At 52.6% G+C, this 25948-nt stretch overlaps 1 protein-coding gene across 3 annotated transcripts in view; it reads left to right on the top strand.

The window, feature by feature from the left end:
• Positions 1 to 25948, top strand: part of HDLBP (high density lipoprotein binding protein) — a 67956-nt gene that overhangs the window by 31282 nt on the left and 10726 nt on the right. For all 3 annotated transcript variants that reach the window (XM_061189356.1, XM_061189347.1, XM_061189338.1), the window contains 16 exons: positions 4454 to 4518; positions 5757 to 5869; positions 7960 to 8117; positions 9396 to 9611; positions 14729 to 14935; positions 15032 to 15247; positions 15759 to 15965; positions 16099 to 16206; positions 17062 to 17166; positions 17527 to 17605; positions 19582 to 19721; positions 20652 to 20756; positions 20848 to 20961; positions 22205 to 22291; positions 22440 to 22571; positions 25586 to 25804. In XM_061189356.1, coding sequence (XP_061045339.1) covers positions 5794 to 5869; positions 7960 to 8117; positions 9396 to 9611; positions 14729 to 14935; positions 15032 to 15247; positions 15759 to 15965; positions 16099 to 16206; positions 17062 to 17166; positions 17527 to 17605; positions 19582 to 19721; positions 20652 to 20756; positions 20848 to 20961; positions 22205 to 22291; positions 22440 to 22571; positions 25586 to 25804 — 2169 coding nt within the window. In that variant the 5' untranslated portion in view covers positions 4454 to 4518; positions 5757 to 5793. The remainder of the gene's footprint in view (positions 1 to 4453; positions 4519 to 5756; positions 5870 to 7959; positions 8118 to 9395; positions 9612 to 14728; positions 14936 to 15031; positions 15248 to 15758; positions 15966 to 16098; positions 16207 to 17061; positions 17167 to 17526; positions 17606 to 19581; positions 19722 to 20651; positions 20757 to 20847; positions 20962 to 22204; positions 22292 to 22439; positions 22572 to 25585; positions 25805 to 25948) is intronic.

Genomic DNA, 25948 nt, shown 5'->3' with positions numbered 1-25948 from the left:
CACGGGAAGAGTGAGAAACTTTCCCGAGTCCCGCGGCGCCGGCTCTGCGCTGCCCACCACCCCGCCGAACAGCCCCCAAACCCCAGTCCGGGTCCCGCTCCCTCCGCGCGCCCGCCGCTGGGGGGGAGGTGGGTGGGGGGGCCGACCTGGGCCCAGGTCGGTGACGTTGGCGGCCGGGCCCTGCCCCCTCCCCCTCCTGCTCCGGCAGGGGCGCCCCTCCCCCCAGCTCGGCCGGCCCGTGGGGGCAGGGGCGGGGGGGGGGGGGCCGGTGCCTGTCCCGCAGGGCATCCTAGGCGGTGGGGCCGGACGGGACGGCGGCACGGGGCCCGGGCAGGGCGGGCCTCACCTCCACTTGCTGCCGCCTGCGTGGTCGGCCGGGCCCTGCTGCCCTCCTCGGGGCTGGAGCGCAACTTGGATGTGCCCCAGGGTCCGCGGACGAAAAATGCATTACGGAAAAGTACCGAATTTGGATGAAAGGCGGGGAGGCCCAGCGCGTTGCTGCCCCTTTAAGCCTGTCCCCGCCCGCGGGCTCGCGTGGCCTGTGGGAGGGCCTTGCTGAGGTGGCATCTGCGAAAGTTCCTCCTGCAGGATGGGTGCAGACTTCCAGAACTTGGTGAAACGCATAAATGCCCGCCTTCTACTCCCAGCCGTGTAGACCTTGTGCGGGTGGCCTTAGATTTATGCTTTGTGATCTCGCAGCCATCGGGATTTTATGTTCGTATTCTCAATTGGTTTGTGGGTCTTGAGAAGGACTTTGAAATTTTTTTTCCTTACAAGCTTGCTGTGGAGATAAAAGTAAATGATTTCAACTTTGGAAGAAGAGGACAGAGGTCCTGGGTTTCCTGGTGGTTTTTTGATACCCTCCGTACTCAGTCCTGTGTAGTAGGTAAACAAAGCACTGAGATCTCGTTAGTTGGCTGAGATAAAATTCTTCCTGGACTACTACTCATGAGTTCTCTTTGCAAAAGATTTTTTTCTTTTGAATATGTAATTGGCAAAACATTACAAGGGAATCAACTTATATTTCCTTGTTTACAGGCAAAAAAGTAAAATTCTTCACTTAATCTGTTGTACATTTGTTAGGACCGAGCTTCAGATGTAATCCACATATGCTGTGACTTCACCTGGGGACCCTGGTGCATAACCGTCCATCCTTGTGGGAGTGCCCCCCCGGCCGCTGCACCCCACCCTGGGGAGGGGGGGAGTAGGAGAGAAGGGTCTTTGCTTCTGTCTAGCCTTCTTACTTTGGTTCTAGTTCTTTCTTACATAGTTGTATTTTGAAATGTGGTTTTTTTTTACTGTGCATATTTATACTCTGAGAAACAAGACAAAGTCCAGGTTGAGAATAGTTTGAGATTTGCATTGGGTGGATCTGAATGTTTCTTGCATGGAAAGTAGTTGAGAGCAACCAAAATGATGAAGGGACTAGGGCATCTTGGGAATCACTGAAGGGGGCTGGAGAATGGGCTGAATTCACATACCTGAAGGAGTCTTGTAGGAAAGATGGACTTGTCCTCTGTGGCAAGAAGGGGGAAGAAGGAGCAGATCTGGGCACGACCTCAAGCCACCTATCCTGACAGCTACACAGAGATGGAGAAGCAGCGGAGCCCGGGCCCCCAGGGAAGGCTGTGTGGCTCCTGTCCCCCGGGTTATTCAGAGAGTGGGACAGCGTCGTCGCTGAGGTCCCTTCCCATCCTGATTTGAGCAGCTGTACCCAACTAAGGGAGGGGCTGTGATAGCAAATGTTTGGCCTCTGCCCCTCGGGAGGGGGGCCTGGGTAAGGTCCCCTGGGACTGGTGGCCTGTAGGGGAGCTGGGGTAGGGAGCACACGCCTGGACGGGCGTGAGGTGGTTGAAGGATCTCCGAGGGGTGGGCGTAGCGCTGTGGGGGACGGTTTCTTAGGTGCTGCTTTGTTGAACTGGCGGCAGGTTGACAGTCGGGCTGGGGGCACGGGAGGAGGACTGGTGCTGGCCTTTTGTAAGATCTACCCCAGCGCCTCAGGTAGGTCTCAGGTCTGCACTTACACGTGGCTCAGCAGATCGGTTTTAAAATGGATTCTTTAAAGACAGGAGTTTGAGAAGTTTGTGAGAAAAACAACACCCTGATTTGATCATATCACACCCTAGATGTTCACCTGTGGCTCGCTGTGATCCATTCATTCCCAGCGGGGACAAACTGCCATTTGAAATCTGGAAACTAGAGACCAGTGTGTCCCGTCAAACCAGCCTGGAGTTTTCTGTAGGTCCACCCTCCGTCCTTAGCTGCCTGAGGGCCTGTGCACACATGGGGGCGTTAGCGGCTCTGCCGGGTTCTTCCTCCCAGACTCGCTAGGTTCGGCTGTACTGAAGCCCCTTTCTCGAGCCGAGCCGTTGAGGAATGCGGGGCTCAGTAGAAAGGCTCACCGGAACTGACTCGTGCAGCGTGTGTGAGCTGCTCAGAAGGGGGCCTCAGGAGCCCCTCCCCTCTTGTGTGTGACGCCGGGTGCAGGGTGGGGGCTTCTCGTCAGAAATCTGTGGCTGGGGCGGACGTGTATGGTGGCTGTGCTGCGCGGGCTTACCTTGTAGCTGTCACTGGGCGCTGAAGACTTGCCTGTGCAGGAAAGCAAGAGGAGTGGTCAGTTAGGAGCACAGAGAAGAGGGTGTGGGCGTCATGGTGGTCGCGTGGGTGAATGCAGCTTCTTCGAGGGTGGGTGTCAGTGGGTGTTGAGAAGGGATGTCGGCACCTGGCGTGGGAGGCTGTTCAGGTCGCAGGTCAGCAGTCAAGAGCTGCCAGGAGAGCGGGGCAGACACGCCTGGGTCCTGGCTTCCCGTTGGCGCTTTGACCTGGAGCACCACCATCCTGTTCCTAGACGGGCTAAGTGTGGGCCCCCTGGACACTGGGAATCCCAAGGCGGGCTCACCTTTTCCAGCCCGTCAGGACCCATGCGTGGATGTGCTACTCGGACAGTTTGGTTGAATGGAAAGGGTTTTTTTTTCCTTGCCTTAGTCACTGAGACTTGCGATTAGAATTTGTTGGAGGCAAATTCTTAAATAAAATAGTCTCGGTCGGTTTGTCTCCACCTTTTCCACTTGGGTCTCAGGTGCCTTTGTGTGTTTGGTGGGACTGGGGCCCCAGAGAGGGTCTGGCCTCTGGCTCATGGTACTTCCCCCATGTGACTCAAGCCCCTACATTGAGAGATTTTTTTTTGTTTTTTTTTATACCACTGGTTCATATCCCCAGCTGGGACATCTGAGACCCCACTGAGGCACCCTGACTGCCATGAACCGTCTTCCTAGCTCCTGAACCTCGCTTGTATTATGGGCAAGAATTTGGGGGTGTTACTCTCAAGTTAGGTAGGGTATTCTTGTTACTGTTGGGAATTCTCCCATTTTAGCCCATGCCTCACCACTGTCATAATGTCTCCCTTGTCAAGCGCACGTGGTGGTTTGCGTAAAGCGGCTGGTAACCTACCTGGCAGCCTCACTATCCTGAAGTCCCCCAAGGCAAGGTGACCCACCCCTCTTTCTTGGTCCTCCCAGGATGGCCTTTGAAGGTTCTTTCCAGCCCTGCTATTTTATGGCCTGGTTTCTAAATCCCCAGTGGATTAGAAGGGACCGAAGAACTTTTATAGGATAACAGCAAGAAGAGCAAAGTAACTACAAAATATACAGGGAACTCTTAAAGACAGTAGCCCTCAATCACCCTAAAAAGCTCTGGAGCCCCCAAGGTCCACAGTCTGTTCTAGATCATGACACAGTGTTGCAGAACCTTTTTTCTTCTGGCTCAGCATAGATTAATAAGAGGAATACAGGAAAAATTACTCAGCCACGCAGCAGAACAAACATCAGTTTTGTGAGAATTTTACTTCAAAATGGTTACATGTAAAAGGGATACACTTACGGGATTCCCTTGGGTCCCTGGAAAAGTTGCCCTCTAGAAGTTCTAGATGGTTCAGGTTTTATTTTAACATGTTTGTTTGAAGCTAATGGCCTAGGGGCTTCCCTGGTGGTGCAGTGGTTAAGAATCCGCCTGCCAATGCAGGGGACACGGGTTTGAGCCCTGGTCCGGGAAGATCCCACATGCTGTGGAGGAACCGAGCCCATGCGCCACAACCAGTGAGCCTGCGCTCTAGAGCCCGCGAGCCACAGCTACCAAGCTCGTGCGCCTAGAGCCCGTGCTCCACAAGAGAAGCCACCGCGATGAGAAGCCCGCGCACAGCAACGAAGACCCAATGCAACCAAAAATAAATAATAAATTAATTTTAAAAATATAAGAAGCTAATGGCCTAGTGAAAGGATTTCTTCCATTTTTTTCCCCCAAGCAATTTGCCTAATATTGGTATTAGTAGCCAAAGTGTAAGTAATACTTTGACCTTTTCTGGTTGAGAGGTGAAAGGATTTGGGTTGTAGGATGCAGATAAGTAACTTTTCCCTGGTTTTCTCCTTGCTCCCTCTCCCTTCCTGTCCCACACCAGAAAAAGCTGGCAGGCTGACAGAGGCGGCCTCAGGACGGACCTTCTGGCTACTGACCGTTTTGCTGGTAAGTGTGTCCTGTCTCAAGGCTTCATGGTCCTGGGCTGTGTGTGTACCTTCTTTCATTATGTTTTATCCTTAAGTTTCGAGCGGTTCTTCAGAGAGAATCACTAGCTAACCTCCCAGCATGGAGCAGTGTGTTTACTTCAGGTAGATGTGTCATCTGGTTTCCATCTATTTTTAATCTTTTTTCCTTAAATGTGAATTACGTTTGCTCGGGGTATGTGAATTTGTATCTTGCTTCTCTTTAGAAATACAGAGTTTAATTTTCTTGAACTTGGGGAGGGGTCTTACTGAGTTGTAAAAATGATGAAAAAACTCACTCTTATTAAATTACTTGACCCTCTTATACTTTTTTGCCGCGGTGGTACAAGAAGACACTTGGTGCAGAATTGTGTGAAGAGAGTGGGTTCTTCCTCTTTGCAGTAACATGGGCTCACCTGGAGTTGGAGAGAGGCAGCCAGTGCTGAGTGAGCCCCTTTTCCAAATAAGGGAGCTGTGGCTTTGAGAGCCAGAGTCTCGCCGAGCACCGCGGCCACTCAGGAGTGGGGTCCGGAGGCGGACTGCGGGGTTCCTACCCTGAACTGAGGAACTGTGTGCCCTTGGGCCAGGTCCCACCTGCTGCAAGTCCCCTCCCACACCTGCGAGACCAGACGTGGGAGAATAACCAGTCACCACATGTCAGAGGCACTTACACTGCTACCCCTCCTACCTCTTGTTGTTAACACTGTCGCCACAGAGCAAGGGAGGCTGCTCTTCAGGAGCTCTTTGTAGCTACTGTCAAATGATACATTTTATAAGCATTAGGAGGCGTGGGGATGAACAGATTAACCAAATAACTGAGATAGTTGTTAGTAGAACCATCCAGATGTTGATCTGCATCTGGGGCTGGGTCGGACATGTGTTGGGTTCCATTGGGGCCCCGTGGGTGGAGAGAGGGCTGGCCCCTGGGCGTCCTGGTCCTGAACCTCTCAGCTGGAGCCCCCATCTGCTCTGTTACGGGCAGCGGGGGCGGGGAGGTTTTCCAGGGCGCCCCCGCCGCCTCCCTTGAGTTTCTCCTTTTCATCACTTGGTGAGAGTTTGGGAATCACCTTATGTCAGCAGTTGTAAGTGAGGAAAATAAGGTGTTGCTTGCTGGTGAAGCAGAGTGAAACCCTTGGCTTAAACTCTCAGCTGAATGGACTCAGGTAGCTGCGAGCTGGCTGTGCTGGACTTGCCTCTCTGACTCAGCCCCTCCTGCTTCAGTGGCTCACCCGGATCGTGTGGACTCCTGAGATCAACCATGAGCTCCGTCGCAGTTCTGACCCAAGAGAGCTTTGCTGAACACCGAAGTGGACTGGTTCCGCAACAAATCAAAGGTGACGGCCCCTTCCTCACTGCTCTTGTTGACCATAAGACTCGGCTCTTTCCGATCCTCATGAGAGCCTGTGGCCTCTCCAGAGGTGCCGCTCAGCCCTGTGCTTGTGGGGTGGGCCAGGACCCACCAGTGTTGTGTGCTCCGTTTTGCAGTACCCCCGTGTGCGGGGTGAAATTGGCCAGGAGTGGCGGATGGATCGCCTACAGTAAGAGTTAAAATGTGGACAACCTTCTGGAAAGCCAGTGGATTTGGCCTTTGTGATTATTAGGATTCTTCTCCAAAATCGCTGTTGCCCAGTTGTGTTGAACTGGACTCTGGGATGGGAAGCGTCCCAGAGCTCTGTCGGGAGATAGCTGTGGGGATGAAGGCCGGACTCGGGCCCTGTGCCGGCCCAGGCAGCCAGCCCCAGTGGAGACTCGTGCTGCCCAGGAGGGACAGTACACGAGCCGGGGCACCTGCAGGACGGTCACTTCAGCATCTCTAGCTCATACTTCACAGTCTTGTCTTTCCCTTCAGAGTCCGATGTGTATGTGTGACTGCAGGACAGCTTGATCTGAATGCTCTGTTTCCATCCAAAGCCCTTCATCTGTAGTTAGATTTTATAAAATTTGCAGCTGAAAGAGTAGCTTGTTCTACCCTTTGTCGTTCCAAACATTCTTTAAAGTTTTCCAATAACTGAATGAATATCAGTTCTTAAGTTTAAATTAATTAAAATTAAAAGTGCGTTTCATCCATCACACCCACCACATTTCAAGTGGCTTGCTTCTAGGCAGTGGCGACGTAGACCCTGCCGCTCGCTTGGGTTCTGAGTGCCTGCAGGCTGGGGCTTCCACACGACCCAACAGCCCTGTGGGGGCAGTGCCCCATTTTTAGGGGGGGAGCGGGCACTGGGGCTTCCACGCGACCCAACAACCCTGTGGGGTCTGCGCCCCGTTTTTAGGGGGGGGAGCTGGCACTGGGGCTTCCAGGCGACCCAACAGCCCTGTGGGGTCTGCGCCCCGTTTTAAGGGGGGGGAGCGGGCACGGGGGCTTCCACGTGACCCAACAGCCCTGTGGGGTCTGCACCCCGTTTTTAGGGGGGGGAGCAGGCACTGGGGCTTCCAGGCGACCCAACAGCCCTGTGGGGTCTGCGCCCCGTTTTAAGGGGGGGAGCGGGCACGGGGGCTTCCACGTGACCCAACAGCCCTGTGGGGTCTGCGCCCCGTTTTGGGGGGGGGGGAGCGGGCACTGGCAGACCGGGACAGCTCGCCACACGGAGTCTGTCTTGGCATCCAGGGTAGCACGGCTGCACGGCTAGAGTCGCGACCCCGGAGTCGGACGTGGGCCTGTCCAGCTCCAAAGGTCACCCCTCTGCTCTGCGTGCACGTCTGTTCACGGTAGTTTTTATTGAGCCCTGCCATTGCCGAATACTGTGTTCAGGCCCGGACCCTGGGGTGACCCAGACACTCACACTCCTGCTTCCATGGAGCTGTGGTGCACGGTCAGGGCACTGTGGAGGGAGGAGCAGGTGGTCACCGGGCCCTGATTTCCTCCGGCGCTCCCTGCGTTGGGGGTACGGCGGGGCAGAGATGGCAGGTCCCGCGATGCTTTCAGCATGGTACGTTACAGTGGGAAATCAGCTGCAGTTTACCTCGGGGTTCTCACGGGCAGTGCTGGGCAGCAGCAGCATTTTGTTCTGCAAATTTAAGAGCTGGCTACGTGCCAGGCATTGTCGTGGTCGTGATTGTTTTTGAATACAGGATTGGAAGACTCTTCAGGGCTGAAAAGTCTGTGTCAAGGCCTTCCATCAAGGAGCTCACCCCATTAGGGGAGCAGTGGGGCATCCGGCGTCTGAGCTGAGGCTCACAGGGGAGGCTGTGCACAGGGCAGGGGCGCCATCAGGTTCAGAGTCTGGCCCTTCCAGTTGACAGGCTGAACTTGAGGGCGCTTGGCCTGCGGAGCGGCGGGGGCCCTTTCCTGTGACCGAGGGAAGAGGTGGGGGATTGTCAGCAGTCAGTGCTCTCTCTTTTTGACATTAAAACCCTCCTCGTGTTTTTTCCATCTAACACTGAAAGTGGTGTGCTTCCTCTTAATCTATGTTGGCCGGTCCAGTTGCCACTTTAAATTCAGAAGAGGAGAGCGACCCTCCAACCTACAAGGATGCCTTCCCCCCACTCCCTGAGAAAACAGCTTGCTTGGAAAATGCCCAGGAACCTGCTGGCGTCTGGAATAACAAGATCCGGCCCATCAAGGCTTCTGTCATCACTCAGGTAGAAAATCCATTCTTTTTTCACCTGCTCCTCCAAGTAGGAAGCAGTGGCGTCTGATGGGAGGTTTTTGTTTTTGTTTTCTTTCGGCTGCGCCGCGCTGCTTGCTGGATCCTAGTTGCCTGACCGGGGATCAAACCCGGGGCTTCAGTGGTGAAGGCATAGAACGTTAACCACTGGACTGCCAGGGGATTCCCGGGAGGGTTTTTGAACATGCAGATGTGAGAGTGCTTTGGACATGAGAGGAGGCCTTTGGATGAAGTCGGTCTCCCCTCCCCCCAGAGCTCTAGGGAAGCACAGCTGCCCTGCACCCCAGCACCCAGGAGGGACGGTCCCATATGTTTTCAGTCTGCTGCAGTCTAGTCTGTGCTCCAGCTCCTGGAACTGCCCTTGCCTTCCGTGTCACCAGCGTCAGCAGCTGTCCCACTGTCTTGAAGCAGTTTTCTCCTCTTGACTTTTTGGGACTCCACTAGCCTGTCTCTGCTGCCTGGAGCTGGGGTGTTGGCGGGCTCAGTGCTCTCTCTGTGTGTCGATGTTGGGTCATGGTTGTCGATCACCACCCACGCACTGAGAAGTCCCCCTAAGCCCAGGACTCATCACCGGCGGTATTCTGGTTCGCGCAGCCTCCTGGTAGTGTAAGTGCACCACACTCCACATAGCGGCTCCACATAGCGGCTCAGGCCCCGAACCGCAGTCCTGCTGGGTCCCTGCTTCCGCCCTTGCCTCTGCTCAGCCCGAGTCCTCAGTCAGAGTGTGTCCTCCTTCACACCCTCCATTGTCTTCTCATCTCACCCACAGGGTGGGCTGAGGGACCAGCACTTCCCCTCCTACCTCGAGGACCCCCGCTGTGCTAGATGCTCCCCGCCCCCTTTGTGAAGCTCTCGCCTGCACTCCTCCCTTCCCGCTCCTCTGCTCTGGCCCCTCCCAGCATAGCCAGCCAGGTCCTTCTCACCTCCCAGTTTGTTTCCTTCACTGACCTTGCTCATTACTGTTACGTGATACCCCTTGCCTTCATTTGTACTTGGTGGGGGGCGGGGGTGGTGTCTTCTTCACTAGGACCACAGTCTCCTGCCCTTAGGCACTTTCTCCTTGTCTCTTAACTGCCCTCTGGGGCCTTAGGGCCGTAGGCAGGGGTGATACTTAGTGAATGAACAAACTCACGTTCTTTTTTTTTTTTTTTTTTTTTTTCCAAACTCACGTTCTTTACTCTGTACGTTTGGTTTCTGGACACTCCTGTCTTCTTGGTCTCTTAACCTTCCCTTTTTGACCTTTTCTGAGCAGGTGTTCCATGTACCCCTGGAGGAGAGGAAATACAAGGACATGAACCAGTTTGGAGAAGGTGAACAAGCAAAAATCTGCCTTGAGATCATGCAGAGGACTGGCGCTCACCTGGAGCTGTCTCTCGCCAAAGACCAGGGCCTCTCCATCATGGTTTCAGGGAAGCTGGACGCGGTCATGAAAGCCCGGAAGGACATTGTTGCTAGACTGCAGACTCAGGTGGGTGTTCCCCGGCCGGGTCCTCCCCAGGAAGGGCACTCCAGGCACTGCGGACACGGCTCAGACCCGATCAGACTCTTCCCACCAGTGGGCAGGGCCATAGAGTTTGCGGGGAGGACAGCAATATTCAGAGCCTCCTGGCACTTTTAGTGTAAAACCACTAACTTAGTAATAGGACTAGGACACCTACCATTTTTGCTCTTTCGGTGAATGAACTGAAAGTTAAAGGGGTATCCCAGAGTGTCAGACACTTAACTGAGCTTGCCCAGATGGTGGAGTGAGGGCATGCGTGTGTAGATCAGCAGTTCCCACTTCAGGCTCTGAGGATCAGTGAGTACGTGCCTTGTTAAATACACACTTCCAGGCCCCAGGCTTGGGAGATCACAAATTCCATAATTCTTAGCAGTCTGATACCAGTTACTTGGAATTTATTTGGGAACCATTGTAATAAATGAGTAGATTAGTGATGCATTTCTCCCTAAGTGGCATCACTTAAAGACCAAGATAAATGCAGAGAATCGTATTAATATGTAGTATGACAGACAGGACTTTAGATGGGTTTAGTTAGAAATGAGGGTTCTTCCCACCTGTTACTGAGTCTCTGAGCATTTAGGGGAGCTGACTCTAGATGTGGTGGTTCAAAGATGGGGATCTGATGCAAGAGGGACCCCAGGGGGCTTAGTGGGGAGGGGGAGCACTGCCCTGTGGGCTCCCAGCTCTCACACTCACAGCCACGGGGCGCCTTGGACCTTCCCTGGCCCACGCTAGCTTCAGGGAATCAAGGCATTGAATGTAGGAAGTTGAGAAGGTGTATAAATTGCTTTCACATTGTGGCTGGCACATGGTAAGCTCTCAGACTTTCACTGTTAATCTGCTAGTAGGTGAATACTTGAATATTTTGTGATTGAGCACTGGACAGGGAGAGAACACTTCTGAGGCATCCCTCCCATTCTGTCCCCCTGCCCCCCACCCCCACTTACTTTAAAGCAAATCCCAGACACATTATTCACCTATAAATCTATTTGAGGTCCCCTCTTTTTTTGTTTTTTTAAATATAACCACATCCTGTTAACTCACTTATTAAAGTTAATAGTAATTTCTTCATATACCCACATCAACCCAGTCTGTGTATGGTCTTCCCTCATCACCTCAAAGGCGTCCTTCCTGGTTGGAGTTTTCCTCAGTGTCCAGATGAGACTTGCCCGCTCGTTCATCCCTGAGCAGCGCCTTCCTCTCCTTTCCTTAATGCCGTTGCTTTGTTCTGGAGGGACAAGCGGGTGTTTGGCTTGTCCCACTGTCCATCATTATTCCTGTAAATCGGAGGGTAGGTCTAGGGGCTCTCGATTGCTTTCATGTTCAACTTGTATGTTTGGCAAGAAAACGTGTGGGTAGTGCTTTTGTACTTGGTGTTGATTCCAGGATTGATCCGTAGACTCAGGTGTCTTCAGCAAATCCATCCATTATAAAGTTCCTGACCAATCTTTTGCTTAATACTTCTATCAACCATTGCTGATCGCTGCCTAAATTCATTTGGGGTTGCAAGTGATGGCTTTCTAGTCTCTCCCTCCTCCTGAATTAGTTGGTATTCTGATGAAGAACTTCCGGGTGGGATGTGCAGGATAAATCATTGATCCTGGGCTTCCCTTGTGGCACAGTGGTTAAGAATCCGCCTGCCAATGCAGGAGATATGGATTCGAGCCCTGGTCCGGGAAGATCCCGCATGCCGCGGAGCAACTAAGCCCGTGCGCCACAGCTACTGAGCCTGCGCTCTAGAGCCCCGGAACCACAACTACTGAGCCCACGTGCCACAGCTATTGAAGCCCATGCGCCTAGAGCCCATGCTCCGCAACAAGAGAAGCCACCACAGTGAGACGCCCACGCACCGCAACGAAGAGTAACCCCCCTCACTGCAACTAGAGAAAGCCCGCACACAGCAACGAAGACCCAGTGCAGCCAAAAATAAATAAATTGAATAAATTTATTTAAAAAAAAAAATTGATCCTTTTCCCCTTAGTTTTTAGACCACATTGGCACGCTGGCATCTTGGGTCCATGGGTCTTTTCAGTGTCATCATGAACTTCTGGTGTGTTGATTAGTTCTTTATGCAGAAATTGCCTTGTCTCTGGCCCACGGGAGCTCCTTCAGGGAGGCACCCTGCACCTTCTGACATAACTGTTCATCTTGAACCACTTCCTTATTTCTAACACAGACTAACCTTAGCCATTTCCTTCCACAGACCTGAAATCAGTTGTTTGTCCAAGAATTCTGGATGTTTATGGTGGGAAGTTACATGAGTTCAAACACATACTTCTAATTAAGATGAAAGATCGTGGGGTTTTAAAATCATTGAAGTAATTCTTCTCTCTCTCTTGAGGTTATGCTATCATCTTGATATATAGTTAGGTTCGTTTGTTTTTAGTTTATTTTCAGTTTTTAAAAAATACTTAAATATTCCATGATTGCAAAGTCAGAGCCGTATGAGGTCCTCTTAGCCCCTTTCTCCTCTGCTGGGTGACCATTCTTGGTCTTTGGGGTATTCTTCCATTGTTTGGTTTGAGAATAGAAGCAAAAGGTTAGCTTGCTGTGAACTCTGTTCCGCACCTTGTCTCTTCCTGCAGCGCATCCTGGAGCAGTCTGCATCAAGGCAGGCAGTGGCTTTCCTTGCTTCTTTACACAGCTGCACAGTGCCCTGTGGGTGTGCTATGATTTGTTCAGGCATTCCTCTTGATGGGCACTTGGATGGCTTCCAGACTTTTGCTCTTAACAGATCGTGTCACAGTTAAACACCTTGTGCACCTGCTATTTCCTGTTTTACCCAGTTATCTCGGGAGAGATTTCCTAGAAGTGAGATGGCTGGGTCAGAGGGTATCTGCATCTGTAATTTTGCCATCACAGCCAGATCCCTCTCCTGAGGTGCTGTGCGTTTGTCCTCCCGTTGGCTTTCTCAAAGCCTTTCCATGGTCGTCAGGTACTGGGACTTTCTGGACTCTGAAAGATAGCTGCGTATACTTTTAATCTGCGTTTCCCCCGTGCACTGGTCTACTGCCCTTTGCTCTCCAGGTAAAGGTTTCCGTCCTGCTCGACGCAGTGGGGCTCTTCAAACCCTGCGTCAGTCACACATGTTACAGATACAGTTCCCGGTTTGCCACCTGGGTTTTGATCTTGGTATATTTTGCTGTGTGAAAGTTTCATTCTTATGTAGTCAAAATTCGTTAATCTTTTGTTTTTTTGAGTTGTTGTTAGGAAAGTTTCTTTTTACTTTGGGTTGTAAGAAAGTTTATTCTTATTTTCTCTGGTGCTTGTAAAGGTGTTCTTATATTTCAAGTCCTGATCTGTTGGGACGGATCCAGAAACATCCTTTCCCATATGGCTGTCAAGTCATCAACACCAATTGTAAAAGAGTTTCCCCGCAGTGATTTGAGTGGCAGTTCTTACCACGTCCTAAATTTTCATACTGACTTGGGTCTGTTCGTAGGTTTTGAGCTGCCCTGTCTCTCCGTGTGCTCACGTTCTCTGTTTTAGTGGCAGCGGTTTTGTGTTTTCATATCTAGCCCGGTTACTGCCACCACTCCCGTACTGTTCTCTCTCAGGATTTCCTGTCCATTCTATTCCCTTTTGTTCTGCCCTGCAAGCTTGATCATCAGCTTTTTGCTCAGAACGGTGTTAGATCACCCAGGGTTGTGCTCTGCCTTGTGGGACGCACGTCCCACCTGCTGTGTTTTGTGTCCAGCTGCTGAGATGAGTGGTCTTTCCTTCGCATCTTCTAACCATGTGTTGTCAGTATGAGTTAAAGCTGCTGAGTCCGGATCCTAATTTTTTCTTCCTCTTACGGACAGTAAGAGTTGGGTAAAGTAGTGGTTTTCCCCAGGGTTCCCCTGTGTGCAGTCACGTGCTGCTTCCTGTCCAGCCTCGTGTCTGCTCTGCTTTCTCGTGTCTCCTTTCGTGGGAAATACTCCGGTGGAGGTTGGCGGTGGCTGTGGACAGTGCACGGCCTTAATGAGCAAAGCTTTCCTGCCAAATACAGCTCTGGGGCTGAGGGCGCATGTATATTTGGTCATGTTAAAAAAATATACATCCACTGATTTCTATTTTCTTGCACATTTTTATCATGAAAGGATTTTGATTTTACAGAGATGATCATTTGATTTTTCTTAGATCTAACAATATGATTTATATAAATGGATTTCCTAATATTGAACCATTTTTAGAATAAACCTCATTTGCTCATAATTTATAAGCCACTGGTCTTACTTTCTGTGCTAGTTGGGAAGTGAGGACCTTTTTTATTGCCTCCGTGATACAATTTAACATTTCTGTTGTGAGTGTTGAAAAGTTGGCTGTGAAGCTGTGTCCTTTGGGGAAGGAGGGAAGCTGGCTGGTCTGTGACTTCCTGCTGCACTTGTGGTGGGAACCTTAACACTTGGCCCTTTTCTTTTCTTTTTTTCGAAGTCCTCTTGGTTGATGACTGTTTACTGTATAGATCTAGGAAGACTGGAAACCTCTGTCTTCCTCCCAGATTTTCCTGTGACTTCAGAAAGTTGCTTAATTTCTGGCAGTTTGAGGATTTGGATTATTGTCCAAATTATTATTATTGTTTTCTTTCCTCAAATGAGTTTTCTATTTTAACTGGTTGTAAAAGAGATAGCAAGAAGAGTTTATTACCACATATAGGGCTTATGTCTGAACAAAAGAGCATAGCGCTCCAGAAACAAAAATTCATCGGGTTAGTCAGTATGTGCCCGCTTTCCTACTGTGTCCTAGCATGGTGTGAGGAATCACTGAGATGGGGAACAAGCACATACCATTCTTAAATATTCCTGTCCTCGTGATGGCTTAGAGCTGGGCTGAGAAGACATCGAAGGAATAGTTATGATGGCTGAAGGGGTGATGCAGGACCATGGGTCTGTGTCACCTTAGAACTCATTCTAGCCTGGGGCTTGGTCCTGCTTCCCCAAGAAGGTGATGTTTAACCTGAGACTGTTCTGAAGGACGGGGTGGGGCTGGCAAGGTGAGAGTAGGTGGGGATGGCATTCCAACCAGGGAGAATGTCGTGGAAAAACATGCTTTTTCGGAACCTGCAAATATTTTTGTTTTCTTTGGCTCTTTTCCTGCCGTAGGCCTCAGCAACTGTTGCCATTCCCAAAGAACACCATCGCTTTGTTATTGGCAAAAATGGAGAGAAACTGCAAGACTTGGAGCTAAAAACTGCAACCAAAATCCAGATCCCACGCCCAGATGACGCCAGCAATCAGATCAGGATCACCGGCACCAAAGAGGGCATCGAGAAAGCTCGCCATGAGGTCCTGCTCATCTCCGCCGAGCAGGTGTGGCCGGCCACGGGCCTGGTGTGCATGGTGGCCTTGCCCCAGCCGCCGGGAGGCCCGGATCTGTGCCCTCATGGCTCTGTCCTTCCCTCTCAGGACAAACGTGCTGTGGAGAGGCTGGAAGTAGAGAAGGCGTTCCACCCCTTCATCGCGGGGCCGTACAATCGGCTGGTCAGCGAGATCATGCAGGAGACGGGGACACGCATCAACATACCCCCGCCCAGCGTCAGCCGGACCGAGATCGTCTTCACGGGGGAGAAGGAGCAGCTGGCCCAGGCGGTGGCTCGCATCAGGAAGATCTACGAGGAGAAGGTAGCAGCCGGGAGGAGGCCGGAGAGCAGCCCAGCCCTGCGCCGTAGCCTCTGAGGCCTGGGCAGCCCCAGTTCCCACAGTGAGAAGGTGGCGCCCGTGCCGCCCCGTAGCTGTGGGGCAGTGGGCCAAGCTCTGCTGGACGGCTGTCCCCACAGCTTCCCACCCGAGCTCCCCCTGCCCTGTGTGCCCCTGGGCACGTGCTGCTCAGAGCTGATCGGGCCTTTGGGTGAGCTCTTAGCCTGAGTCGGTGGGCTTTGAGGTCTGGCGCTGGTCCCTTTATTTGGGGAGAGGACGGGGTGTGTTTGTTTCTTCCTAGTTGCAATGATTACTCTGGGCTTGACTTAAATTCTGCAGTAATTCTTTTGAGGAGAAAACCCAGTCCTTGATTAGTGGAGTTTCTGGGGATTGACTGGTCATCGTCTTCACTCTTCGGGGCTCACATGCTGTAGTCGGGGCCCCGTGTCTTGCTCCCTGCCCTTCCCTCTGACACCCTTACGGTGCTCTTACTTAGAAAAAGAAGACCACAACCATCGCGGTAGAGGTGAAGAAATCCCAGCACAAGTATGTCATCGGGCCCAAGGGCAATTCCCTGCAGGAGATCCTGGAAAGAACTGGAGTTTCTGTGGAGATCCCACCTTCAGACAGCATCTCAGAGACTGTGATACTTCGAGGCGAGCCTGAAAAGCTGGGGCAGGCGTTGACTGAAGTCTATGCCAAGGTAACTGCTCCCTGTGGGAGACTCCGATTAGCGTTTCCTGGGACTGTGTCAGGGGAGGGGAGCACTCACCTGGCTTGGTGTTCACGAAACCTGGACTCTGCAGACCCACGGGTTTGTTTTCTGGTTTTCCTAGGCCAACAGTTTTACGGTCTCCTCCGTCTCTGCTCCTTCCTGGCTTCACCGTTTCATCATTGGCAAGAAAGGGCAGAACCTGGCCAAAATCACTCAGCAGATGCCAAAGGTAAGGAATTGTTGTCTGCTGCGTTGAGTTGATCTTGGTCGTCCATTTCTGAGATTGGTTTTGTCCGGGGCGGGGGCGGTGCCTTTGAAGACGGGGGCACGTGTTTTAAAGATCAGTTGTTGTGGGTGACAGTCAGCTGCTGCGTGGTTAGCCAGGGGTGAGCAGAATACGTTTTTTCAAATACCTGTGTCACGTCTTTGGGTCTCTTTAACCAGGGAAAGAGCGTATTGCTAAGTTTAATGAATATCTCAAGAAATATCTCATTTAGTTGTTACGGTGTCGTAACCTGTGAGTAGTTACATTTGAGAATTTCGTGGAGAATCTTGTGGAGGTGGAGTTCGTGGGCCTTTCTGCCCTCCGCGTCTCTGTCCTTCGGGCGGCAGTAGGTCCAGGAACCTTGGCCGAGAACGCGTGCGTCGTCTTTCGTTCCTGTTCCGTTCAGAGCCCTGGTTCCCGCAGCGGGGCTGGCTCCGTGGCGCCGGCCTCCCGGGTTGCCCTCCCTGTGCGTTATTCCTCACCTGGTGTGTTGGGCCGGGGGGGGGGGGGGGGGGTGGCGGTGGTGGTGACGTTTCACCCCCGTTGTCGTCTGTCTCGTCCCCCTCGCACACCGGGGGGTGTGAGCGGTGAGGTGTTGGTGTGCTTCATGCCAGTGGTTTTGGTGGCGCACAGTGGGGAGGCCTTTGCGGTTCCCACACAGGGTTTAGTACCAACATCATGGTCATCCCCAGACCGCCTTTCCAACTTCTCCTGGTGTCTGTGGATCGGCTGCTGCCCCGGGAGAGCAGCCCAGGCTCCCAGAGGAGCTTGCTGTGGCCGTGCCGTCCCGGTGGGCCGACTCTTGTTTTGGTGCGGTAGGTCCACATCGAGTTCACAGAGGGCGAGGACAGGATCACCCTGGAAGGCCCCACGGAGGATGTAAACGTGGCCCAGGAACAGATCGAAGCCATGGTCAAGGACTTGGTAAGGTGCCCCGGGTGCTGGCCGAGTGGGCATGGGGCATAATCCTGGCACTTGCCAGTCAGCCCTCACATGGGGGCCCTGGAGGCGCGGGAGGGGGGCCCAGTCGGCAAGTGGCGAGTTCTGAAACGGCTGGAAGCTGGCCGGAGTCCGGGAGAGCCGTGGGTAGACGAAACCTTACTGTGAAGGAGGGTCTTTCGAGGGTGCCTGCAGGACGATCCTGCCGCAGATCCTGACAGCTGAGTGGGAAGAGAGGGCAGCCGCCGCTGGCTCCCGGGCTTTGGTTCTGGCTGTTTGTCTGCAGATCTGGGCCCAGGTCTTGGACTCCGGTCTCCACTGGCCTGCTCTGTGCTGCTCCCGCAGATTACCCGGATGGACTACGTGGAGATCAACATCGACCACAAGTTCCACAGACACCTCATCGGGAAGAGCGGGGCCAACAGTGAGTGGGGGGGGGCAGACACCTCATCGGGAAGAGCGGGGCCAACAGTGAGTGGGGGGGGGGCAGACACCTCATCGGGAACAGCGGGGCCAACAGTGAGTGGGGGGGGGGGCAGACACCTCATCGGGAAGAGCGGGGCCAACAGTGAGTGGGGGGGGCAGACACCTCATCGGGAAGAGCGGGGCCAACAGTGAGGCGGGGGGCAGACACCTCATCGGGAAGAGCGGGGCCAACAGTGAGTGGGGGGGGGCAGACACCTCATCGGGAAGAGCGGGGCCAACAGTGAGTGGGGGGGGCAGACACCTCATCGGGAAGAGCGGGGCCAACAGTGAGTGGGGGGGGGCACGCGGAGGGCAGGCGGGGTGTCCTCAGCAGAGCGCCAGCGGGGGGCGGCCTAGACTCCTAGCCGGGGCCTCCCCCAGGGCCGAGGTTGGCCTGGAGCGGATGGGCCTAGAGGTGAACGTGGTGAGCCTGGTAGTGAAGGCACACAGGGGGCCGTGTCCTCGCAGTTCAGCTAGACCTGCTGGGGTGGGGTCTGCTGTCTGCCGTCCTCACATGCACCACTGACCACGCCCCTGCTGGGCTGGGCAGCCCAGGCTCAGCCGGGGACTGAACCGGGTCAGGTTGGAACGTGCCAAGCGAGCGCTCCGCTTGAATCCGCGGATGTCGGATGTTTTTTAAAATCCACTGCTTTGCTCAGTTTAACTTCAGTGCCATTCCAGGCATCACGGTGCTCACCAGTCCTGAGAACAGTTCTGTTCCGTGTGTGTGACCTTTGGTGGAGGTGAGGTAGCGGGCACCCCGCCAGTGTAGGTGGGACGCCTCCGTGTGCCTGCCCTCTTGGGTTTTGCCCTATGCAGTCCAGTCTTTGTTCAGAGTAAACGTAAGCTAGTTGCTGCTGCTTTATTTGGTGTCAGTTGTGAGTTCTGGAGCGTTTTAAACAACGGGCCCACGCCCGCACAAAGTGACAGCAGTCAGTGCTGCTTGCACCGTAAATTTGCTTTTCTTTCTTTTGTTTTCTGTTTTGGTTAACTGCAGTGTTTTCTTAAACAGGAAATGTAAGGAAGTGCAGTTCTGATGTTAATTTCTGGTTTCTGCTCCCTGGGAAGTGCAGAGCCACTTTGCGTTGTTCAGAGAATTGTGTCTGTTCCGTTTTCTTCTGGTTCAGTTCCTCACCTTCGTTTTCTTTCATCTAAAATCTGCCGCCCAGCTTCTGTGTCCTTGGCTCTCGTCCTGTGTGGTTCCACCCTGGAACAGCACCTCCTCACAGCAGCCCCGAGCGGGTCGGCTCATGGCTGTGTCCGTGTTTGCTCACATCCTTCCTTGGCGACCCTCTAAGGAGCTTGGTTCCCCTTTACTACATGGTGGGCAAAATGCCAACCCCATTTCCTGGTGATGAGGCTTCCCCAGGGTGTGGGAGCCTGGATCTCTGTCTAGAGAAGATGACAGGAGGAGGGTTGTCAACACCTCCACTGGTTTTGCAAAGACAGTGAAGTGCTCGGGCTGGAGCTGAGCTGACGATGGAGTCTCCTTAGACAGCATGGCCTCCATGGGCTCCAAGGTGGTCGACGGGGGTGCTTTTATCTTCAGGTAGTGTGGGAGCTTCTGGTTTTTAATGGCTTCTTATTTTTATTATATTTTTGAGAGTAATTTTTTTTTACTTGAACAGTAGTTGTCTGTCTCCACGTTAGAAATGCCCTGGCCATGCCCAGACCAGCTGTATCTCAGGCACCGAGTGGCCCTCGCCGTAGGACACTGGAAGTTCTCAGGGAGGTGCCAGCATGTGGTCCATACCTGGCTCCTTGTAGAACATGGAAGGTGTTGCTGTGGAGTTTGAAGGCCTAATCATCCTTTTTGCTTATGGGATGAGTGGTTAGCTTTGGGGGGGCTTTAGCCCTGTCCTGCCGCGTTGTGAGTCATTGGTGGAGCAAGGTGGATTCTGCATCCAGTTGTGTGTGTCCTTTTGTGTTCTTCAGTAAACAGAATCAAAGACCAGTACAAGGTGTCTGTGCGCATCCCTCCCGACAGCGAGAAGAGCAACCTGATCCGCATCGAGGGGGACCCGCAGGGCGTGCAGCAGGCCAAGCGTGAGCTGCTGGAGCTCGCCTCCCGCATGGTGAGCCCGCGGCCGGGGCCGTGTCTGCGCGGCAGCACCTTCCTCCTCTGCCGCTCTGGAGGGCGGCCGGTGCGGGTGTGACTTGCTGGTACCGAGTTTCCTTCATTCCCCCCCATCCCCGGGGCCCCGTGTAGTGCTCGGGAGGTGCTAGGGCTCTGCAGTGGGGTTCTCAGCCTTGGCCAGACCCCAGAGTCCCAGCTGCAGTGATGACTTTTCTGGAGGTGATTCTCGTGTGCAGCCAAGGTCTAGAAGCACGGCTGTGTGGTTATCTGCACACCCGGGGTGGGGGTTGGTGCCTTGTTTCCCGTCCCTGAGACTCAGCCACCAGCGCTCACACACGTTTCTTGGTTTTCTGAGTCAAATGCAGACAGATATATCCTTGCTCTGGGGTGTCTTATCCTGGTACTGGGTTACTGAGCCCTTGTTTCTCTGTCAACCTGATGCCAGTCTGATCCAGAACCTCCCAGAATTGTTTGAAATGTTTGGTTGGCTGTTAGTGTTTGTCCCTGTATTCCAGCTCTGCTCGTTTTCTTGTATTTTTCCCACGTTTTGATAGGACCTCTGGGGGAGGGTGAGAGCCACACGGGTTCAGTGCCCTGTGTTGAACCACTTAATCATCCGCACAGGGACGCGGTCCGAGCCACCCAGTGTTCAGGAGGGCCGTGCGGAGCGCGAAGCCCCGCAGCCCTCCCGTTAAGTAGAATTGCTGGACGAACTGCTGCAGTAGCACTTCTGGGTGAAGGTGCTGCGCTCCGTGTTTTCGTGCTACTTTGTTCAGGAGAATAACACGCAACCAGAGTGACATGCGGTGTGGGCATTGCTGGAGAGAGCAGGTGTTCCGCGAGCGGCGCTCTCTGCCAGCCGCTGACGCCTGGCACTGCTGCAGGGGTGCACCTGGGCGCCCCTCACTCTGGTCAGTTGTATTTTTAGGAAAACGAGCGTACCAAGGATCTAATCATTGAGCAGAGATTTCATCGCACAATCATTGGGCAGAAGGGTGAACGGATCCGTGAAATTCGGGACAAATTCCCAGAGGTAAAGGTTTCCCAAAGACATTCTTGATTCAGTATTTTGGAATCCAGTCCTCGCTAATAATCGAACTTGGTCTCCTGATGATTTGTTCTAGGTCATCATCAACTTTCCAGACCCAGCACAGAAAAGCGATATTGTCCAGCTTAGAGGGCCCAAGAATGAGGTGGAAAAATGCACAAAATACATGCAGAAGATGGTGGCAGATCTGGTAAGGGGACGTTTTCCATCCTTTGTTGTGCGACAGTGTCAAGGGTGGTAGGGGGCTGCGGGGGTTCCCCAGAACCCCTGCTTCGGGGAGCACACTCGGGCACTGGGGCAGCCCCCACCCCCCCCCCCCACGGTATTTAGACCAGCAGAAATCCTTTTCCCGTGCGGAGTTACTTTGTTTCTTTTTATAAATTTATTTATTTACTTATTTTTGGCTGTGTTGGGTCCTCATTACTGCACGTGGGCTTTCTCTAGTTGTGGTGCACGGGGGCTACTCTTTGTTGCGGTGCGCGTGCTTCTCATTGCGGCGGCCTCTCCTGTTGCGCAGCACGGGCTCTAGGCACGTGGGCTTCAGTCATTGCAGCATGTGGGCTCAGTAGCTGTGGCTCGCAGGCTCTAGAGCGCAGGCTCAGTAGTTGTGGGGCACGGGCTTAGTTGCTCCGCGGCATGTGGGATCTTCCCGGACCAGGGCTCGAACCCGTGTCCCCTGCATGTGGGATCTTCCCGGACCAGGGCTTGAACCCGTGTTCCCTGCGTTGGGAGGCGGATTCTTAGCCACTGCGTCACTAGGGAAGTCCCTGCTTTGTTTCTTGAGGGGTCTTCGGATACCTAGGCAGAGAAATTCTCCCATCCAGTAAGGAGAAGAGAGGTTTACACAAGTAGCCTGAGAAGTCACTTATTGATTTGTTATCTTCCTCAAAACTTGGAATGCGAAGAGGCAGTTTGGAAAGTGCTGAGGGCGGTTGGTGGGAGGGCTGCAGATGCCCCGTAGTTTCCAGGGGTTCTCGGGGGCTTGGACTTGACCTCCTCAGAGAGGTGATGGGGAGGGCTTCCCAGCACTGCCCTGGAGGGTGCTGCCTTGATGTGCATTTTGAGCTCTCTCCTGGGCCTGGCATCCCGGCCTCTGCCCATCCTCAGGCAGCTCTGCTCCTGGCTGTGACACCCACAGAGCTGGTGTGTGTCCAGGCACTTCTGGATTGTAGAACACGCATGTAACAGATCGCAGGCGCTCTCGCAGGCAGGCCACTCTTCACGAGAGGGACTTTGCGGTAGCTGACTGGCACGCCCGGTTGGTCAGTTGTTGGATAAGTTGTCTCACCTATTCCTGTGACAGATCTCTGGAGGTCAGGCGGGGAGAGAAGTGGGTCGCAGAATCCTGTCATCCCGTCCCACCTTCAGGCACAAGAAGGACAAGTCAGTCTGTAATACGACGGTTAATTGTACCATCTCTTTGTGTTTTTTAGGTGGAAAATAGCTATTCAATTTCTGTTCCGATCTTCAAACAGTTTCACAAGAACATCATTGGGAAAGGAGGTGCAAACATTAAAAAGGTGACCGGCCGGCGTTTGTCTCCCGAATCTTGGCTCTGCCCCCCCTGCCCCCGTAGCCCTGCGCTGTTCTGGCTTCAGAGCTGAAGAAGGGAGCCTTGCTGCCCAGCCCTGGGAAGTCAGCCCCTCACGGTCCCCTCGCTCCTTGTAGATCCGGGAAGAAAGCAACACCAAGATCGACCTTCCTGCAGAGAACAGCAACTCGGAGACCATCATCATCACAGGCAAGCGAGCCAACTGCGAGGCCGCCCGGAGCCGCATTCTGTCCATCCAGAAAGACCTGGTAACGGGACGCTGTGTGGTGGGGTGCTCTAGCCTGGGGCGCGGGGCCGGGTGGGCCACCGAGGGACGTCTGCCGCTTGTCCCACTCAGGTGCTTGGAAATCGTCCCATTCTGAAGGTGTTACTTTTTTTTTTTTTTTTTTTTCAATTCTTTGAAAAATTAACAGGCAAGAGACTGCACGTGTTTAAAGTGTGCAGTGTAAGTTTTGACCGCTGGAGTCACCTCCACAATCCAGATAGCACGCACCGTCACCCCGAAATACCCTCGTCCCCCTTCACTCCCGCCTCTGCCCCACTGGGCTCCTGGCGCCCCCCCATCCACCCTGGTCTCCGCGCCGCCGTGGGTTGGGGTGAGTTTCCTGCTTCACTGTGTGAGGGGAACCGTGGCGCCTCCTCCCGCACGCAGGCCTAGCTGTGCTCAGACCACAGGTCCTTTCAGATTCACCACGTTGTCACATGTGTCGGTGCTGCTTTTCACTGCCGGGTGACGCTTCATCACAGGAGATCATGTTCCTTCTTGTGTGAGCTTTGTAGTTTGTGTCTTTTATCTAAGTTGTCAAGTTAAGTAGCATAAAAATTTTCTTAATGTTCACGTATTATCTCTTTCCTGTCTCTGGTAATGTCATCTTTCTCATTCCTAGTATACGTAATTTGCAGCATTGTAGAATGATCTCCTTTTAACCCTCGTAATATTCTTTTCTCTGAAATCTGCTTTTTCTCTTATCAAAGTGAGTTTTTTTTAGGCAGCTTGATTTTTTATTCAGTCTGACGATCTCTGCCTTTTAAATAAAAGTGTTTACGTTTTAATCACGTTAGTAATTATATATGTTTGTGTGGTATGTTATGTATGGCATGTTTTATTACATACACTTAGTAAGTTAATTAAATTACATTTAATGTGACTATAATTTTTTCATTTTTAAAATTGTGAAGTTTGAATAACAAAATTCAGCATCCTAACCGCTTTTAAATGTCCAGTCCAGTTCAGTGGCACTCAGGCCATTCACACTGTTGTGCAGCCGTCACCACCGCCACCTCCAGAACTGTTTCATGGAGACTCTGTCCCCACCAAACAACAGTTCCTTCCTCCCCTCTCCTCAGCCCCTGGCCCCCTCAGTGTGATTATTTTACGTAGAGCACTTGGATTTAAACCTGCTGTCTTGCTATTTGTTTCTCTTTGTCCCATCTACTTTGTTCTCTTTTCTGCCTTCTTTTGGGTTAGATGTTTTTATGATTCCTTTTAACCTCCTTTTTTGGTCTATTGGGTGTACCTCTGTTTTATTTCAGTGGTTGCTTTAGGGTGTTCGGTATACATCTTCAACTTACCACAGCCTGCCTTCAAGTGACTTGATGCTGCTTGAGACGCAGTGTAAGGAACTGAGAACAGTGGGCATCCAGCCCTGCCCCCACTGCTGTGTTTTGTTGACATATTGTAAACCCTACATGCATCTTAATAAGAAAATATACCCACGTCAACATATCCTCTGTGCTCTAGCTGTTCATCCCTCCCTCCCTCCAAACCGTGACAACCACCAATCTTTTCACTGGCCCCATAGTTTGCCTTTTCCAGAATGTCAAATAGTTGGAATAGCATGTAGCCTTTTCATACAGGCTTCTTTTACTTAGTAGTAAGTAATAAGATGGATCGTATCATAAAAGTAACATTTGGTTTTGTAAGAAACACCAGACTGTCTTCCACAGTGGCTGCACCATCTCGCATCCCCGCCAGCCTCCACATCCTCAGGTTGGCGGGTTTCGTTCAGCACTCGAGGCTTTGCCTCAGTGTCTCTCACTTAACGTGGTTTCCGACGAGACACCTGATGTCATCCTTGCTCCTCTGGCCTGTTTGATGATCGTATCACCAGCTTTTAGCAACTTACGATGTGTCCTGGTGTAATTTCATTCATGTTTCTTTGGAGTTCGAAGCTCTCATCTAGCTTCTTGGATATGTGAGGTTAGAGTTGTCATCAAAGTTGAAAATATTTGGGTCATTATTTCTTATTGTTTTTTTCTGTCCTCCAGAAACTCAGATTACTTGGTGTTAGGCAGCTTGACCTTGCCCTGCTGTCCACCAGTGCTTTTTTTATTTGGTTGGGGAGTAGGAGTGCTTTTTTTCCTCCTTTAAACGGTCTCTTCAAATTCATTAGTTTTTTGCAATGTCTGATCTGTGATTACACCAAGTATATTTTTCTCTTTCCATATATTGTCTTCACCTCTACAAGTTCAGTTTCAACCATTTGTTTTTATGCTTGACACATTCAACCTTGCCTTTGGCTTTTTGACCTTGTGTAGTCTAGTGATGAAAATACCTGTTTTAGTGTCCTTGGCCCGCTGGCTCTAACATCTGTGTCATTTCTGGGTGGTTTTCCATTGTTCATTCCTCGTGATGGGTGGTTTTTTCCTACTTCTTTGCATGTCCGGTTTTTTTGTTTGTTCTTCTTTTATATTGGATGCTAGATGTTATGAAGTTTACTTTGGTGGGTGCTGGATATTTTTGCATTTCTATAAATATCTTTGAGCTTCGTTAAGTTACTTTAAAACAGTTTGCTCCTTTTTGGACTTGCTTTTTAGATTTGTTAGGTGGGATCACAGCGGTGCTTAGTCCCGGGTCTGTGGCGGTCCTTTCCCTGGCCCGGCTGGTCTCCCTGCACGTTCAGCCTGTGAGCCTGCAGTGCTGGGGGCTGCTGTCTCCCTGGACGGTCAGGGCTGCATCCTTGATGCAGGGGCTTGGCCGGGGGCAGGGACCGGGCTCGGCCTGTCGGCTTCCTGTCTCCGGCGTCTTGTCGCTGTGTCACGTGGGAGGTGAATCCGGTCCCTGGTGCTCCGCCTTGAGTAGAGGCAGGGTCCTTGCTTACGGGGCTCTTGGGGGGGTTGGTCCTCGGGCATCTTGGCCCTGCCTCCGCTGCAGGCGCCTGAGGGAGACATCTTGTGTGACGTCACGGCTTTCCCTCCGCGGCATGTCTGCCCTTTCCCGCCACACAAAAACCTGGCTCGCTCGTGCTGTGTGTGATTTCAGGCCAACATAGCCGAGGTGGAGGTCTCCATCCCTGCCAAGCTGCACAACTCGCTCATCGGCACCAAGGGCCGCCTCATCCGCTCCATCATGGAGGAGTGCGGTGGGGTCCACATCCACTTCCCCGTGGAGGGTTCGGGAAGTGACACCGTGGTCATCAGGGGCCCTTCCTCGGACGTGGAGAAGGCCCGGAAACAGCTCCTGCACCTGGCGGAGGAGAAGGTGAGCACTGCCCAGGAGGGTCACTGTGTCCGTCCTCTTGTCACACTGGACGCCTCCAGACACCCTCTCTGTGTGGCAGGTTAGCAAACACCTATATATACCTGTATGTCTCTGATTCTTGCCACCGCTGAAGGGCCTTTCCAA

Source organism: Eubalaena glacialis, chromosome 1 (genome assembly GCF_028564815.1).
Source record: "Eubalaena glacialis isolate mEubGla1 chromosome 1, mEubGla1.1.hap2.+ XY, whole genome shotgun sequence".
NCBI classification, from domain to species: Eukaryota; Metazoa; Chordata; class Mammalia; order Artiodactyla; family Balaenidae; genus Eubalaena; species Eubalaena glacialis.
This window is presented reverse-complemented; position numbering and strand designations above follow the sequence as displayed.